Here is a 17,084-nt window from a genome sequence, read left to right as displayed (position 1 = left end):
TCAAGGAATGAGAAAACCACTGAGATGGCTGTTGAGCCCTTTGCATCAGATAGGTCATCACTGGTAACGCTATGAATGACAGTGTAGTGAAATGAGGCAACCAGGTGCCACTAATTGCCAGGGAGTGGCATGAGCTCTAGTAAGCCCACCTGTGCCTGATTAAGGGTGAGGCTTGAGTGGCGCAGCCGGCTAGCACGCAGTAACGAGACAACCCGAGCAATGCTGTAGGCCGCGGGTTCAAGACTCCTCAAAGCCTCACCCTGACGGCGATGAGCTCTAGTGGAGCAATAAAGGTAGTGCGGTGCTGAGAGAAGCAGTTAAAGCCAAGCATGCCAAGATGGTGAGTTCCAGTGTGAGCTGAGTCTGTGTATCAGGCCTTACCTTTTTTAGGGCACGGCACTTCAAGGTCCAACCAGGTGTTCCAGCAGAGACTCACAAACAGTGCTCTGAGCCTGTAGCCCTCAGGGTTGACTAGCCTGGATCAGTGCTGTTGCTCTGAGAGCAACTGACCTCTCTGCTGGCTTGCTCAGGACTGAGCTCCGCCTGTGCTTCAAGCCTCACCTTTTATTGGCCCCCTGGTCCTGCTCATGCGCAGTTGGGGCCTGCCTTAATCAGGCACAGGTGGGCTTAACACAAGCTCATGCCACTGCCTGGCAATTAGTGGCACCTGGTTGCCTCATTTCACTACAGACAGCTCTAAATTTTTGTTTTCTAAGATATTCCAGTGATGGAGATATTATGCCTTCAGCATGCAAAGAGTTCCTCTGTTTAACTACTGCTACTGCTGGGAAGTTTTACTAAAGCCTAACTTATACCTTCTGGGTATAATAAAAGCCCATTATTTTTATCTAGAGATGGAGACCATTTATGGTCAGGGAAAACAGATTACTCCAAGGGGCTGCAACAGTTTTGCACCAAGGAAATATTATTGGCTTGATTCCTGTTCTAAAGCTCTGCTGGTGCATCCACAGTGCATCAATTCAGACACGATACTATTTTCAAGAAGAAGATTTTTTAATGAAAAGTTGTTTGCTCAGGAAATCCCCAAGCAGCCTCCTTAGGCACAGATGCAGTACTGAATTATAATTGTTTTTTGGTATGCCTTAATACCAGCTTGTAACACAAACATTTATATGAAATAATTTGAGTTCTATGGTCTTTTTTGAGAGAAACAAAACCAAAGCAGTAGAAAGGCAGGCACAGGTCTTAAGTCTGGGTTGGTAAGTACCATCATATCCATAATACCAATTATAAATTACAAACAAAAAGCAACCTGTCAGCCTACACTCAACAAAACTTGCTCACAAATACAAAAGCTTTGAGAGTTGCATATTGTTTACTGTATATTTATCTCAACTCACTGAAAGTGTGCTTGATACAGATGATTAGAAAATAAACATCTAACAATGAATTGAGTCCAAGCTCATATAGAATGAGGCTCTTAAATCAGTTATCATATAGCAGAGACAAATGGTGCTGGATATATAAAGCACAATAAGGATGCTGTTATCTTTTTGATAAATCAATAAACCAGAGCACAAAGCCAGAAGCTTAAATTGCTGAGAGTCTGAACTCCTGACAACTGTCCTGGCTTCAGTGGGGCTGTGTGAATTTTAAACACACATAGTCCCAGGTGTCAGCAGTGTTGACTGAAGTTTCTGGCAGCCAGTTCAGTGCTTTTGCAACAGTGCTGGCTTCCCATCACCAGTGGTCACTATGGGGAGAAGACAGGCAGCCTCTGGCTGCTTCTGCTGCCCTTTTTGTTGCCTTGGCAATGGTGCTGCAAATGAAACACTCGGCACAATGAGCAGCCTCCTTTCTTGCCAACCCACAAGACAGACATCCCCTATGCATTAGCGCTGAGAAAAGGAAGGGTATGACAAAACAGGGAAACAAACTCATTTATTTTTTTTCCTAGACTCGGTATGTCAAGAAACTTGGTGGAGCTTGGCCCTGAGAGACCAGACAGAAAGGTGTCCAAGAAACTGAAAGGTCAAAGAGATATGGGATTTCAACAGCTGCTCTGCTTGGGAGAGATTTGGAAAATGGTGGGAAAGGGTCACACAGAACCTAAGTAAATGATGTGGAAGGGTTAGCTGAGGAAAGACAGAAGTCATTCATGGCACACATCTGGTTTTCCAATGAGCATAGTACTCCTGATGGTGTCAGCGTGAGCTCCACCCATATACAGAAAGCAAAAATATTTGTCTTGCAATCTGTCTGGACAGAGGAACATAGTCAAGCCTGGTGTATGGTGATGGGCAGAAGTTACCACATCACCAATAAACTGATGATAATCAGTGAGGACAAAAAAGGAAGTTTCCATATCTATTCCAATGTCCTACAGCAGCAGGACTGAGACACTGGAAGCCCACAGGCCAAACCTAAGGTGTCATAGTATGATACTAAATAAAGTTGAGTCACTCTAATAGCAACAGAATGTGTTTTTGCATTATCACACAAAAGGTGTTAGCTTTGTTTTGTGGCACTGGCATTCAAGATTACTATAATGATGTTCATTTGGTACAACTAAGTGATTCAGTCCCACGCTTTTTTGGCCACACCCCACAGGCAAAGTACATCTGTTCTCTGTTCTGCTGATTTACAGCCCTCTTCACAGACTTACTGCTTAGATTTCTGAGATCTACAGAAGAAGCCAATTGTGTCTCTTTCCTCAAACGAGCACATCATATTCTTTGTCATTTCTTCCAAAAAGCTTTGCAGAAGATCCATTTTCTGAGTTCTCCTGTCTTAAAGTTAGATTGTTTAATGATGAACATTAGGGGCTGGACCCCTCTAAGGGAGATAAAAAATGACTGTTCATGTATCCTCTGGATACCAGTATCTCTATACAACAACAGTATTAATACAACCCTCCAAAATTGAAGTATGTAGAAAAGTTTTATGTTTATGTATCTGTACTGGATCAGTTGTAGAACCTGACTAGCACTTTCCAATCATGAACGGTGATGTGAAAAATGCTTTAGTCATGACAGGAAGACTTGATTAGTGAATACAGAGAGAAAAACAAGACATATGTAGAAGCCTGTAAAGATGTCTGCCAAGAAGGAAAAAGCAGATAAAGTAGATGGCAGTAGACAGATAACATGGAGAAAGAGAAAATGAAAACAAGAAAAAGAAAAGAAAAGAAAAAAAGACATGATATGACAGCAAAGGAATCAATTAACTCAGGAAAGAAGGCTAAAATTTTATCATCCAAGTCAAATAACCAGAATTCTACAATTAATATATCAAATTCAGCTCAAGGACAATTCAGTTCACAAGCATAGGTGGTGGTGCAGCTCTCTTGAAAGAGGGAAGTTTGGCGACGGGAGGAAAACCCTGGGACTATAAAGCAGAGCACTGCAAGGAGCATCCCCAGGAAGCAGCCCGGGGACTGTTGTGCCTGGCAGTGGTGCTGACCCCCAGGAGCTGCTCAGCTTTGTGTCAAAGAGGATTTGTGGAAGTGCCCTGGAGACTGCACCATCATGTGTTTGAGGGCAGCTGAAATCAATCATGATCACCTGCAGTAAAATGCCATTAACTTTAGCATTTTGCTACAGATCACTGTAAGGCAGAGTAGGCATTCAGTGGCAAGAAAAAGTTGGGTTTGTTTTTATTTTTTCCAAATAAGCCCTTTTTTCTTTCCTTTTCTTTTAGACCATTGCTTCTTTTACTTTCCTCCAGCATCGCTTGATATTTTTTCATTTTGTTATCTTCCTGTTGCCCATTCTACAACTAGATTAATATAACAAGGCATGATCTAATAATTTTGGTCTCATTAAATTAGGAAGAAGTATAAAATTGGTAGCACTGAAATAGGCATAATACAGTACCTAACAGCTGGAAAAATATTATAAAATATATTGGTGTTTTCAGATGTGGGTTTGCATAAAAACACATCCAACTGAAGAGCAAAACTACATCTGCTTCAATCAGAGCCAGCATTTCACCTCATGAATCCAGCAGCTGGATTCCTTTCCTGTGTACATATATAGGAATAAACTTTTGTCTATATGATACTCAGGCAAAAAGAATGAATGTTTGCATTCAAATATTTTGCATGATTACTCACATCATAAGTGTTCATGCAGTCAGTTTAAACATCAGTGGGTTTAGCAAGAAAACAGATGGATGTGACTTATGTACTAAAGCATAAATCATGTAAATTTGAACAAAAGTGTATCTGAGTAAACTACACACAGAATAATTAGCAACTTGTTATCTGTTTTCCTAGCCTTAACTATGTTCTAGCCAATTTAGAAAAACATAGAACATAACCACGTCAATTTTTTCCTACCACAGTTTTTATTAAAAAATTAACTTGTATTAAACTTCAAACTGCGTCATGTACACAAAAAAGAAAACAACCAAGAGTACATGTGTACGTGCAGCAAAATCACATGAGATGGGAGAAACACCTAGGGAAAAGAGAACTGATATTTGCATCTGCATTCCTAGACAGCCTTGGCAAGGCAGCTGTGTGAGAAAGCCAACCCAAGTGTCAAAAGGTCTTGAACAAGAGACTGAAGGTCATCAAGGAAACAGCTGGGTGGCAACAACCTACTGTATTCACATGTATAATCCAAATTTATCTTGGAATCCTTAGCACTTATAGATAGCAACAGGATATGTCACAGTGACTCCACGTTTCAATCTAAGTGCCTATAGACAGGATGAGAAAGCTGGCGACCCACAATGCAGCACATGCAAAATATCAAAGAAAGCAAAGCTGAAGGCTGCAATCCAGCAGTCAAGGGCAAAAGGTAACCAGATGATTGATTAATATGTTCCATTGTCTATTGCAGATAGGTATTAATATTTTTCCCTCAAAGATCAGTGCTGCCTTATACCCAATGGTGTAAGCATATAAGCAGTATGCTATATATGCAGAGCTTACTCTCAGTTGGAAACTCAGGCCAGGGATTCATTACATTTTGTTTGAAAGACCTTTTATCTGATCACTATTATAATAAAACCCCATGTACAACATTGTAGGCCACAGACAAACATCACATTTTTTATTAATGTTTGCTAACCAAAGAAATCAACCAAAGGTCTATAAGAAAAGCACTCACAAATGGTCAAGCTTTGCAGACAACACAATCTGCAATGCAGAAATTACATCTGCTCAGCAAACCTGAAGAGTCATTAACCCTAACAGCTCCCTCAAATTAGTGCTTAGAACTACTGCTTAGATAACCTAGACATGATGCTGAGACTACCAGGCACTGGGAAATAGGGTGGCATGGATCTATATTAAGGAGAAAATAGCATTCAATACCTTTAGGCAAATACTTTGAAGATTGCTAGTAAGAAAAGCCTAAAAATGATTTTTTTATCATAATCACCCAACTTGTAGCCCAAACTATTTTGACAAAAAGATTTAATGGAACTTTTATTCACCTTTCAGGTGAATCAAGGAACATCTCTCAGTAGACAATGTAACTGTATGCTTTTTTTCTGAAAACAATAATTACAAACCTAATACACTTTTATAAAGTATCCGCTAATGAACAAGATTAAAGAGGAAACAAAGAATATTTTCTATTAAAAACAAGCAAGCAGGGATCACTTTATGTTGAAAAGTTGTATTAATATCTCAATGTCACACTTATGTCATATACAGAAAAGGGCTTGTTCTTCAGTTCTGGTAATCCAGAGATTAAGTCTGCTCCTTTATATTTTTATTTGACATGTCTGAACACAAGAAGTGGTGATACAAAAAACTCCAAGGGAAAAATTAAGTGACATGACTAAAACCTCATGGGGAAATATGGAGAAGGGATGGAAAAGGAAACCAAATGCTCAGAATCTCAACCCTGTGCTTTAACCACAAAATAACTTTCTTCACTAATACTGAATTAACCCAGTAACTAAACCCAAAAGAAAACCAAGTACATATACTGTGTAGCTCTGAAGACACTCAGGTGTCCTCAAACTAAATAAAAACCATCTACAAGCATATATTTAATCCCAGTTTGGTAATAAGCTCCACAAACCAAAAATACTAGAAAAGCAAAGGAAAGTAACCTCATGTAACACTGTTTCCTGAAGCTATTAAACCACACATGCAGCTGTAAGGGACCGACTGAATGAGCTGAAAGAATACATACTTCTGACAAGAAGGAACTCAATACTCATGTTGAAAGCATGAAAAATGCTTTTGGCTACAAAAGAAAGACTTGTAGAAAATCTAACAGAAGCTCCTTAATTGTTAATTAAGACTGAAAAAAACCCCACAAAACACCAACAACTCTTAAAAAAGGAAAAATCCTAAGCAATCTAAAAAACATTGTGGCATCCTAGCTCTCTTTTAAAAAAAAAAAAAAAATACAACCAGAGCTACACAGGAGCTAGGGGGAAACTGTTTTGCAGAAGAGAAAAACACAGGTAGTTTTGACAGAGAAGCTGTTTTTCTCGTTCAGTGGTTCTGCAGCAAGAGTAGCCAGATTATTTGAAAAGTGAAAAGAAAATCAATTACTTGTTTTTATTTCAAAAGAACCTCCTTGTGGGAATAGGTGTGGGCATGAGAACTCTGCTTAAACTTCACAATATAGCATGAAACAGCCAAGATTTTTTTTAACGTACTGTCATGCCAGTGCTCTGCTTAATGGGTGCCAAAATGTTTCTTCTTAACTTATGATTCTCCTGATCCTTATCAAAATGCATCTGTGAAGCTTTTAACACTAACATTTAAAAACAGAATATTTATTCAAAGTGCAACACTAAGTAAAACAAATTTCCAAGGCTGCTATAAAAGTTCACTGATGACAGTAATAGTTTATTTATCCAGTAACCCCCAAGCTCTGTATGCAGTAGGTTTCTATCAGTTTTTTGACTAAGCAAATCAATATTTTCTGAGAACTGAGATCCTCAGGTAAGGTTTACAACTTACCTTGCTATCTTCAATCTCCTGTTTCTTTCCTTGAAGCGCTCTCCTCTCTTCAAAATCACAACTTGACTTTAATGTAAGCTGACAAGAAAGCATCGATGTCTCTTCCCCAGTAAGCTCCAAAGACTCTGGTGAGTACTGCTGCAAGGCAGCAGGGCCAAGGTTGGGTATTGGGAGGGCAGTGTGTACAGGCTTTGACCCTATGGCTGGCTGCCTTAGCTTGGAGGAAACCCCAAGTACAGGCATGGCTTCTATAAAAGTATCTTCTTTCTGCCAAAGAAAATTGTCCTGACCTCAGTCTGGTATACTCCAGCTTCAGCAATTCCAGAACAAATACTTTAAACAAAAGTAGCAGTCATCTTTTCAGAAATGATTTAAAAGAATAATATTATAAGTTTCACAGGGAAGCAAAACTTTTCCTTCATCTCTCCCCTTCTCCTTTGCAGCCAGTCACACACCGTGAGTCAGTGGCTCTGTAAGTCTAAACACTCCTTTGGGGCATGAACTTTTCTTGAAGGTAACTGCCACAGCCTGTCTGGGATTAAAGGACTCATAAATTCACTTTCTCTTCTTCTTACAGCATTCCAGGTCTGTGCATTAAATGAATGAAGGACGGGAGAAAAGGAGGGAGAGAAAAGATGAAACCTCCCTGTATTCCAACTGTCTAAACAGCTCCGAGACCACAACACTGGAAGCAGAGACCTCTTCCTTACTACATAAATAACCAACCCACATCTTAAAAAAGAACAAAAAACTGTTTTACCTCTTTTTTTTTTTTTTTTTTTTTTTTTTTTTTTTTCCTGTTTAAAAATAAAAAACCACAACAAAACCTACAAAAAAACAAAACAAAACCCAACAACCTGAGTAGTGGCCAAAGCAAACAGCTGTTGGAAGAGATTTTATGCCGGAAATAATCTCAGTAATGAAGCTGTTTGTCTGATTCCTGGCTGTTTTTCACTGCTGACAACCATGAGCTATGGTGTTTCATTCTCTGTTCCTCCCGTGAAATCAGGTTAAAATTGTGCAAGAGCGTGGCTAGGAACAGACGCTGAATCAGTGTGGGTAACGTCTGTCTGTGCTGCAAAAAATCCATACAAAAACATAGAGCAGGATATAGGAAAATCAGGAGCATTGTTAGAAGATTTAGTCAATACAGCTTCTCAGAGTTTTTTTCTTTCTCAGTGGTGCTAACGTCACCTATTCAGTGTTAACACTTCCCTTTCTAAAAACATTTAAAGCCTCGTTAAGTCCGTGTCCAATGCACAATTTCTGCTTGCTGCTCACAGAAATACTCTTATTGACAACCTCAGATCCTTGTACATAGAGATACAAGTCAGATAGACAAGCAGAGAAGGCTAGAAAATGAGTCACGATGGACAGGTCAAATCGCTGAGGAGCATAAATGCTTGCTTAAAAGCACAAGTGTAAATACCTTTGAGAGCCTATAGCAGGGGAAACCATTTTAAACTGGGATATAAGGAAAAAAATATGTGCAGAAATACCACACCACTAAACTCCTGTGGGATGTTACTGCCCAGCATTATTGACAAAAATGGTCCCCATGTTTTTCTTGTTATCTCTTCCAAAATAAAACAGAGAGAGAGGGTGACCTGAATCCTATTCTTCCACTAATAACTTGCATGGTAGTAACTACATCCTTACTGTATAGTACACAATATTAGTACTATAGATGTAAGCTCAATAGAAAATAAGAACCTTCTAGACTTTTAAGTCCTCAAGGTAAGGATAGCAAGGCTTAGAGAAAGCATTGGAAAGAAAACAGTGTCAATGGGAAGCAGACTGAAAGGATCCTCTTAAAACACCCTTTCAAATCATCTTGTAGATTAAAACTCATATGTAGTATCATCCTCCATCTTTTGTTCACAAAGAGCACACTGACACAGCAGTTAAAAATTCAGCTTTCTGTATTGATTTATAAACTGTCTGCTTAGCTTTTCTTTGATTTTACACCACTGGCAGTAGCTGCTGGGAGCTTTAGGCAAGATTCTACAGAGGTAACTGCTCTGCATTTTAGACAAGTTCAGCCTAGAGGGCCTAGCACTCCACTCCAACAAGTGGAATATTCTTGTTCGGTGTGACATTTCAGATGCTGTGCAAAGCAAAGCTCCTTGTGCAGTCCCCATTTTTATTCCAGGACCATAAAGAACTGTGGCTGTGTTAGAAATTTAAGTTTCTTCAGCACAACTGCTAGCAGTTAGCACTTCAGAAAGTGCACATATGCGAAGGCTGAAGCAGACCACTGGAAAACAGGGATTTATCTCTTGCAAGGTTTGAAGAGATGAAAAATCTCTTAAAAGTTCTTTAAAGGGACTTTGCCAAAAATGTAGTTGAATCTTATTACTTCTCAGGGTTATAATTTTACAGAGTAATGCATTATGGTAATCTTCTTTTGAATACAACTGATGAGGTCATGATACCCACAGTCTCTTTTGCAACCCATTTTCCCAGACAGAAAAGCTAAAAGTAATAAGTAAGTAAGCTTAGGCTCTCTTGCTAGGAGAGAGGCATCTGTAATACATAACCAACAGTTTGGAAAAAATGAAGCTCATGTCACTCTTTCAAAATAATTGTCTTTCAAAATAGTTATTAATTACATTACGTTTTTAAGTTAGTATCAGGTTAGAGCCATCAATTTCTTAGCTATAATTTTTACAATAATAAAACCAGAAGTGGTCTAATCTACCAAAGATACAAAGAAGAATCTACAAGATTATTTGCAGGAGTTGGGAAAGGTAATGGTGGAAAATAATAATAATACACCATAGGTAAGAATGTGGTTACAAGCCTGGTTGCAAAAGAAGGTCCTTGGGGTTTTTTTTTTTGCTTTCTCTCATTCTAATTCAAAGCAAAAGGTAAATAAAGAAACATCTTCTATCCTATGGAATCCCTTAGCTACATGCTTTGCTTGAAAGGCTATTGTGTATCTCATGATGAATGTGGGTTTTCTGAAGGATATCAGGGGAAAATAATATTTAACAGCTAAGCTTCAGTAGTGTTTTCCATGGAAACAGGAAAGCACAAGAGTAGAGCATCAGTGGACAACATGCAGGAACTGGCACCAATATGGTGGTGGGATGGACAGACAGGGGACAAGGGATGGCACTGCAAGCAGGTGGTTTGTGGGTTCACAAGGATTCTACAAGGGAAGGAACATGACCTAACTGTGGGGAAAGGGTAAACTGGAAGCCTCAAAGAAGCCTTGTTGGGCATTGTGCTGGCAATGTGAGTCTGGTGGGATTATCCTCAGTAGCTCAGTTGTGGGGAGCCCAGTGACCATCTAGCAGGACTCCCTCAGAGAATCCAAAGAAGGAATGAAGATGATGTAGATATGTGTGAATAATGTCCAAAAAAAGAGAAGGCATATCTGTAAGAAATGAGGGGTAGAGAAGTTGCAAGTACTGTCTATAACCTGGGGTTACATGATGTCAAAGACAACACTGCCTGGCATGAGGGATAAAAATATTGTTGGCAGAGAAAGCAGTGAGTAAAGATAGAGATGACAGAAACAAGGGACACATACCTTGACTTGGCTGCATGAAGCTGAAAGAAATATATCTAGAAAAGGATTGCAAAGAAACTGGTCAGTCTAAACCTTGTAGAAAGGGAGGACCTGTATGTTTCTAATTTACTCTCTTAAATATTTTCAGCTTCAGTCTGGGCAGGTAGGGGATTTAATCTGGATTCAGTGATTCAGAAGGATGAACAGAGGTCATGACTGAAGCCCTGAGGCAGGGGAAATGATAAAGTCGTGCAGGAAAGGTTACGGGAAAGCTAGAAGACAACTAACTGAGCTGTGGAAAAAATGCAGAGGGCAACAATTCAGATGTTATGTTGAATAAGGAGATAAAAGGGGAAAGAGTAACAAAAAATGGAAAAACAGAGCAATGGTCAAAAACCACAGTTCTTAGTCTTGTCAACAGTAATGACAGTTCCAGCAAACTGTTAAAGGCAGAACCATTTCTTTAGCTAATAATTAAAGCATCAAACAAACTATTTTTAGAGAAATTAGTTAGAGTTAGATAAATGATCCATACCAGAAAGTAAGGCAGTATGTATACATTCAGTATAATCTCCACATTACAGAAAAAAAGGTCTAATATTTATTCCATATAACAAGAGTAAACACTCCTGAAATCCAAGCCATCTCACATAAGAAGGTATCTGTCAGTTGTACTATTAAGGTGAATTTTTGTTCTCAAGTGTCAATAGGACTCACCAACACCACATCATAAATTTCCTTTCCTTGGTCCCATCTAATACCAGAATGAGTCTCACAAAGGCTGCTCCCCTTCTGTACCCTCAGCCCTCAGACAAACTGCTCACATGAACTGAGCAGACAGCTGGTGGTGTCTCCCAGACCACAGGAAATATCAAGAGAGGAGACACCTGCCTCAAAAGTGGAGCCAAGAGATTTGTTTGCTTCTTCTGGTCTATGATCTTTGAAAAGGAAGCTGTTGCATGTGTCCAGGGTCAAACAGGAAATGTCAGGGGTCCAGACACTGCAGAAGTCTGTTCTGAGTTGTTTCCCTACTTCATCCCACTGGTGTAACAGCTGTGCCTATGGCTTACATGAGCCAGACCAACCTCTGAATGAGCTTAAATGTGCTGATGCAATCACTCCGTGCACTGATTTCAGATTGAGCAGAAAGTTCCTCCCACCTGGGGACAGAAGTTTTGAAAAAGCAACCAACAATACTAAAACATGGGAGGTACCAGAAATAGCTTGTATGGTTTATTTAATACACCCAGGAAAGCCAGTTTTAAACTTTTATAAGAGAAGAAGCACGTGTCTGTTCTGTATAAGAAATGAGGTTCAACCTGTCAGATAAAGATGAGACAAATTGTTCAGCTCTGACTCATGTTCACAGCATAATTGTACCCACATTAATTTTGTTGTTACAAAAGTCAGGTGACTCCATTAGTCTTAAGGTAAGACATGTAACAAGCATTTAACCCTACCTACAAGTATGTAATGTTTTTAACTAAGCTCCTATTGGTTTTCTTAACAGTTTGGTATTCCCAAAGGAATATAATCTAAAGCCCAGTTATAGTCACAGAAAAAGGTGCATCCGGCTTCCTAAAGGAAATCCTTCTACTTTGGCTGAATTCATGGGGAAGTATTTCAAAGGGGAAAACTTTTAAATAAGGATATCATTTTATCTACTGGACTGTTTTGTCCTTCAAAGCTCAGGCAGAAGTTTCTGGTTTTGAATGCATTAACTGAGAGATCTTTTATAATTTTTATTCATTCTGTACATTTGCAGCATCTTCCATCAGACGGTTTCAAAAATTTGTGCATAATTTAGTACTACACCTCTTTGTGATGTATCTAAAACATATTAAAATATAGTCAGGTGAAAAATTAGGTTAATGACCTTCCCAAGACTAAATGGAGCATCAGTACTCTCTTGAGTAGGGATGGTTTATACATCTGCATGGGTTAGAAAATGTACTTATTTCTCTTTGTTACACAGTGTATTTTATCACAAAGTATCTGGCTCAAACAAATCAAGCTTAAATACTATTGAACTGTAAAATGTAAACAAAGATTTTGTAAGTATAAGAAATGACACAGAGCAACTGAACACTATGTAAGTATTTACATACTGATCTACTGACTAGACCATACAGCCAGGTGGTAAAGCTTAATGAAAGCACCAGCTTTCCTCTTTGGAAGGTGGAAGAGGAAAAGGAAAATTAAAAAATAAAAAAAAAAAGAAAATCCATTTGTTCCTTCCTAAGAAAATGAACCAAACAACAAATGCTGAGGGCTAACTTCTCCTCTTACCCAGCTGGTTTTGTCTTTGCAAGGTTTTCTGGCTTTGTATCACCTGTAGTGGGCCATGATGAGTTAGTGATTTCAGCTCTTTCTTAGAATCATAGAATTGGCTGGGTTGGAAGGGACCTCAGAGATCATCAAGTCCAACCCTTGAACCACCGTTGCAGTTCCCAGCCCATGGCACTGAGTGCCACATCCAGTCTCTTTTTAAATATCTCCAGACACGGAGAATCCACTACTTCCCTGGGCAGCCCATTCCAATGCCTGATCACCCTCTCCGTAAAGAAATTCTTTCTAATATCCAACCTAAACTTCCCCTGGCACAACTTCAGACCATGTCCTCTTGTCTTGTTGAAAGTCATCTGGGAAAAGAGACCAACCCCCACCTGGCTACACCCTCCTTTCAGGGAGTTGTAGAGAGTGATGAGGTCTCTGCTGAGCCTCCTCTTCTCCAGGCTGAACAGCCCCAGCTCCCTCAGCCTCTCCTCATAGGGTCTGTGCTCAGAGTCCCTTCACCAGCCTGGTTGCCCTCCTTTGGACCCGCTCCAAGACCTCGATATCCCTCCTAAACTGAGGGGCCCAGAACTGGACACAGTACTTGAGGTGTGGCCTCACCAGCGCTGAGTACAGGGGCCCTATATCTTACTGTCTTCGAATATATTACAGGTAAATAACTTCAGTTTTGCATTGCCAAAAGAGCATTTTTCTCACACAGAATCATCACAGCACCTTCTTTGTTGGAGGAGACCTTTAAGATCCTCATGTCCAACTGTTAATCTAGCACACTGCCAATTCCCCCACTAAACTGTGTCCCTAAGAACCACAGGTACATGTCCTTAGAATATCTCCAGGGATGGTGACTCCACCACCTCCCTGGGTAGACTGTTCCAGTGCCTGACAACCCCTTCAGTAAAGAATATTTCCTGATATCCAATGTAAACTTTACCTAGCACAACTTGAAACCATTTCCTTTGTTCTATCACTTTTAACTTGGGAGAAGAGACTGACACCCACCTTGCAGTGGAAGTGGTAAGGAAAAGAATTCCCTGGACTGTATTTATTAATGTTATTATTGGAAAGAGTTACACTTCATTTGAAATTTTGACCAAGGCTGAAATTACCTTTTGTCCCCCTCAAAAGGATGTGCCTCATGAATTCTCTCCAATCACTATTTCTTTCAACACAGTTCCACCTAGAACAAAATTCCTTCAGTGCACATACACCTTAAATTCCTGATGTAGTATTTCATGATGCTAAGGAGACATTTATAAGTCCTAATTAGACGAGAAGGAAGTAAGCAGTATTTGTGGGCTTATCAAAGCTGTTCTGACTCTTGATAAGTGTGAACTGTTCAGAAATTTCATGCAAAATTTATTCAGAGAATAAACTTACTATGGAATTTTCTAAAAAAATGAGACTTATCAGGAATCTTATGATTATCTGTCATCATGTAGCTTGCATAGTGGCAAACCTGTGCTTTAATCCACTGTAGAGGGAAACTTCCCTCTTATGAACACTGTGGATCTGACAGAGGGTCTCTAAATCATAGCTATGCTGGTATTCACATAAAGATTCTTGTGAAAAAATGATCTATAAGGTTCCCATTGGTCTATTAAAAGCAAACAAATAAAAACCAACAAACCAACCAGCCAAAAACCCCCAAACAAACAAACAAAAAAAAAATCAAACCAAAATAAAACGCAACTCCAAAACCCCCATAAATACCATTTCAATAACTTTTTTAAAAAGAGCTTAGAAACATCTGCTACAATCATGAGCAGACTTTTGGCCAAGTGCAGCAACAACAGTAAGAGACTTTGAAGACAATCAGCTTTGCTATCACCAGCAGATACCCCTGCTGTCAATGGAAATTACTGCACAGAGAGTTTGGGAGATACAAAGAAAACTTGCTCTGCCAAAAATGTACATAGAGAAACACTGAAGAAAGACCAATTTTTTTAATAATCATGAAAATGGTTAGGAGTGAAAGGTTAGCAATAGATGTTTCTAAAAAGGAAGAGACTGCATTAATACTTAAAGAATGCTTTATGAAAACAAAGATGGATAGATTTTCAAGGACTAATGTTGATATTTGACTGTAAATAAGTGTAAACTGCACTGCAGCTGGAGAAGCACTTCTGGCTCACAATCTGTTGTCTGCTTCCTTCTTGCTTTGAGACTGTAGTTATTCAATGCTGGCTTTTATCACCCAATATTTACAATACCTGCTGTTTAGCTATACCACCTCTATACATCTGCTTCACTGTACCTTTATCTAAGTCACTATTATTGCATAATATTGCCTGTTATTCCTCACTGCTTATCAGTAGAGGTCAATGAGCCAATCCATGTTTTGGATTTCCTATTGGTCTTTGCAGATGATCATTGTTATCAAGTAACCCTTCCTACAATACCCATGTTATTTTCATTTTTCTCTAAGTACATAAATATTTCATACTTCTCCTATATACCCCATTATTTTCACTTATTTAGGAGATACTGACAGAGATTTAAAGGCATGATTTCCTACAGCAAACTTAGCACCTCAACATAAAGTATGCATACACATTGTATTTTTTTTGCTGAAGTCTTACAGGATCACCATTACATCACCTTCCCTGCCAATATTCCCACTGGAAAAATCTGGCATTTTGCCTACTCTGATGCTGGATGGGTTCACTGGAGGAAAGAACACATGGCAGTGTTAGGTTTACAGATTACATCTAATTACAGATCAGATGATTTTAAGGGTCTCTTAGAACCTAAATGATTCTATGATTATGATCCTATGTCCCATTTGCATGCATATCTTCTACTGCCAGAGTTCAGAAGCAGGATACTGAGCAACAGATCCTTGCTCTGACCAGTACTGCTATTTTGGATCTCAAGTTAGTAGGTTAAGAACACATTAAGTCAGTTGAAGTCACGCTAGGATTTTTGGTGTGTTTTGATAGGCAGACCTGCTCTTTCTGCCCACGTCTTGTAGCTATTTGCCTGCCCTGACTGAGAAGTTATGGTAACACTATAACGAGTCCACATTTTTTGGCAGCATTTCTTCACCAGAGCTCAGGCCGAGATGGTCACTCGTGTCTACCTGCAAATTATTAAGCAGACAGGCCCTGCCTGTCAACAAATGAAAAAACTTGACAATGTACAATTTATCTTCTCTGTCAGATAAAAATTGGCCTAATGCACGCACTAAAAATCTCCGCCATCTGCCTCTATCTCCTGTTGGCCATATGTGAACATTTCCTACAGTTAGCCTTGCAAACTTGTGCCTTGTTCCATTTTGCTGTGATCAGAACATAATCCAGGCCAACTGCTGAAATAGATTCTGTATGTTGCTAGACCAAACCTTCCAGGTTTTTCATCAATAGGTGTCAAGGATGAACTGCTATTTCCTGTTACCAAACACTTGCCAACTATATTAAACTGTGTACCTTGTGTCATCTTAACAAAAATCTAGTAGTCCACTGCAATAGCAGCTTTTCAGGTCAGCAAACTATATTTTCCCACTGCTGCTCTCTCTCTCTCTCTGCATTATTTAATCTTTTGTGTGTACTTTATGTATATATGAGTACACATGTTTACCATGTCTGACAGTCATTAAGGTCCTTGGAGCAAATCACCTGGGTTGTTTTATCTTTCACAAAAAAACACTGAATAGCATACAGCTGTCAAAAGATAACTTCAAATCCTGCAGATGTTAGATGCTTCCTTCCTGCTTCTCAGCATACTAGGGAGAAGTATTAGCTTACAGATGTGGCATGCTAAAAAAAAAAAAGGATCTTAAGATTATTTATTATATTGGATTTACCTTCAAGTGCAAGAAAAGTGCTAGATGGGGGACAAATGATAAAACTTCTCTCACAGCTTTCATCCATCAGTGGGGCTTTCAGAACTGACATATGTAACAAGCATATGGCAGCCAGAAAAGCAACATCAGCATTCACAAATTAAAAAATAAAATAGCCCTAAGATGAGCTCTAAGTTATAAGTTTAATTAATTACACTGAGTTTTCCTCCAGCAGGTAAGAATATATTGTTTATATTATAAGCCAAAAATTTGTTATATTTAACAAAATATTAATCCTTTTTATGTTACAACTTCTGTTAAAAGAATTATCCCTGTAGATTGTTATTGGAAATTATTTTGCTGATAAAGCCACCCTTTGCTGTCCACAGAAGCCACCAGGGCCACAAAGTTATGCCTGTGTGTGCTATGGCTTCTGCTCACCCTCTTTGCCCACATAACACCAAAATACCTGGAGGTCAGAAGTTTCAACATTGTCCAACTAGGACTGGAGGATTGCTTTTCTTTGATTTGGGATTTCAAGAGTTTTCCCATCCTCTGATGAAAGACAGTTGGCTTCAATTAACAACACCAAA

At 39.1% G+C, this 17,084-nt stretch overlaps 1 protein-coding gene across 1 annotated transcript in view; it reads right to left on the bottom strand.

Annotated features, from left to right (window-relative positions):
- NAV3 (neuron navigator 3) overlaps positions 1–7,141 on the bottom strand; it is a 264,054-nt gene extending 256,913 nt beyond the window's left edge. Inside the window, 1 exon segment of the mRNA XM_030463599.1 lies at positions 6,899–7,141. Within this exon segment, the coding sequence (XP_030319459.1) occupies positions 6,899–7,141 (243 nt within the window).
- Between the last annotated feature and the right edge of the window lie 9,943 nt (positions 7,142–17,084).

Source organism: Calypte anna, chromosome 1, assembly GCF_003957555.1.
Source record: "Calypte anna isolate BGI_N300 chromosome 1, bCalAnn1_v1.p, whole genome shotgun sequence".
Lineage (NCBI taxonomy): Eukaryota > Metazoa > Chordata > Aves > Apodiformes > Trochilidae > Calypte > Calypte anna.
Note: the sequence above shows the minus strand (reverse complement) of the source record. Positions and strands in the feature narration are given on the sequence as shown.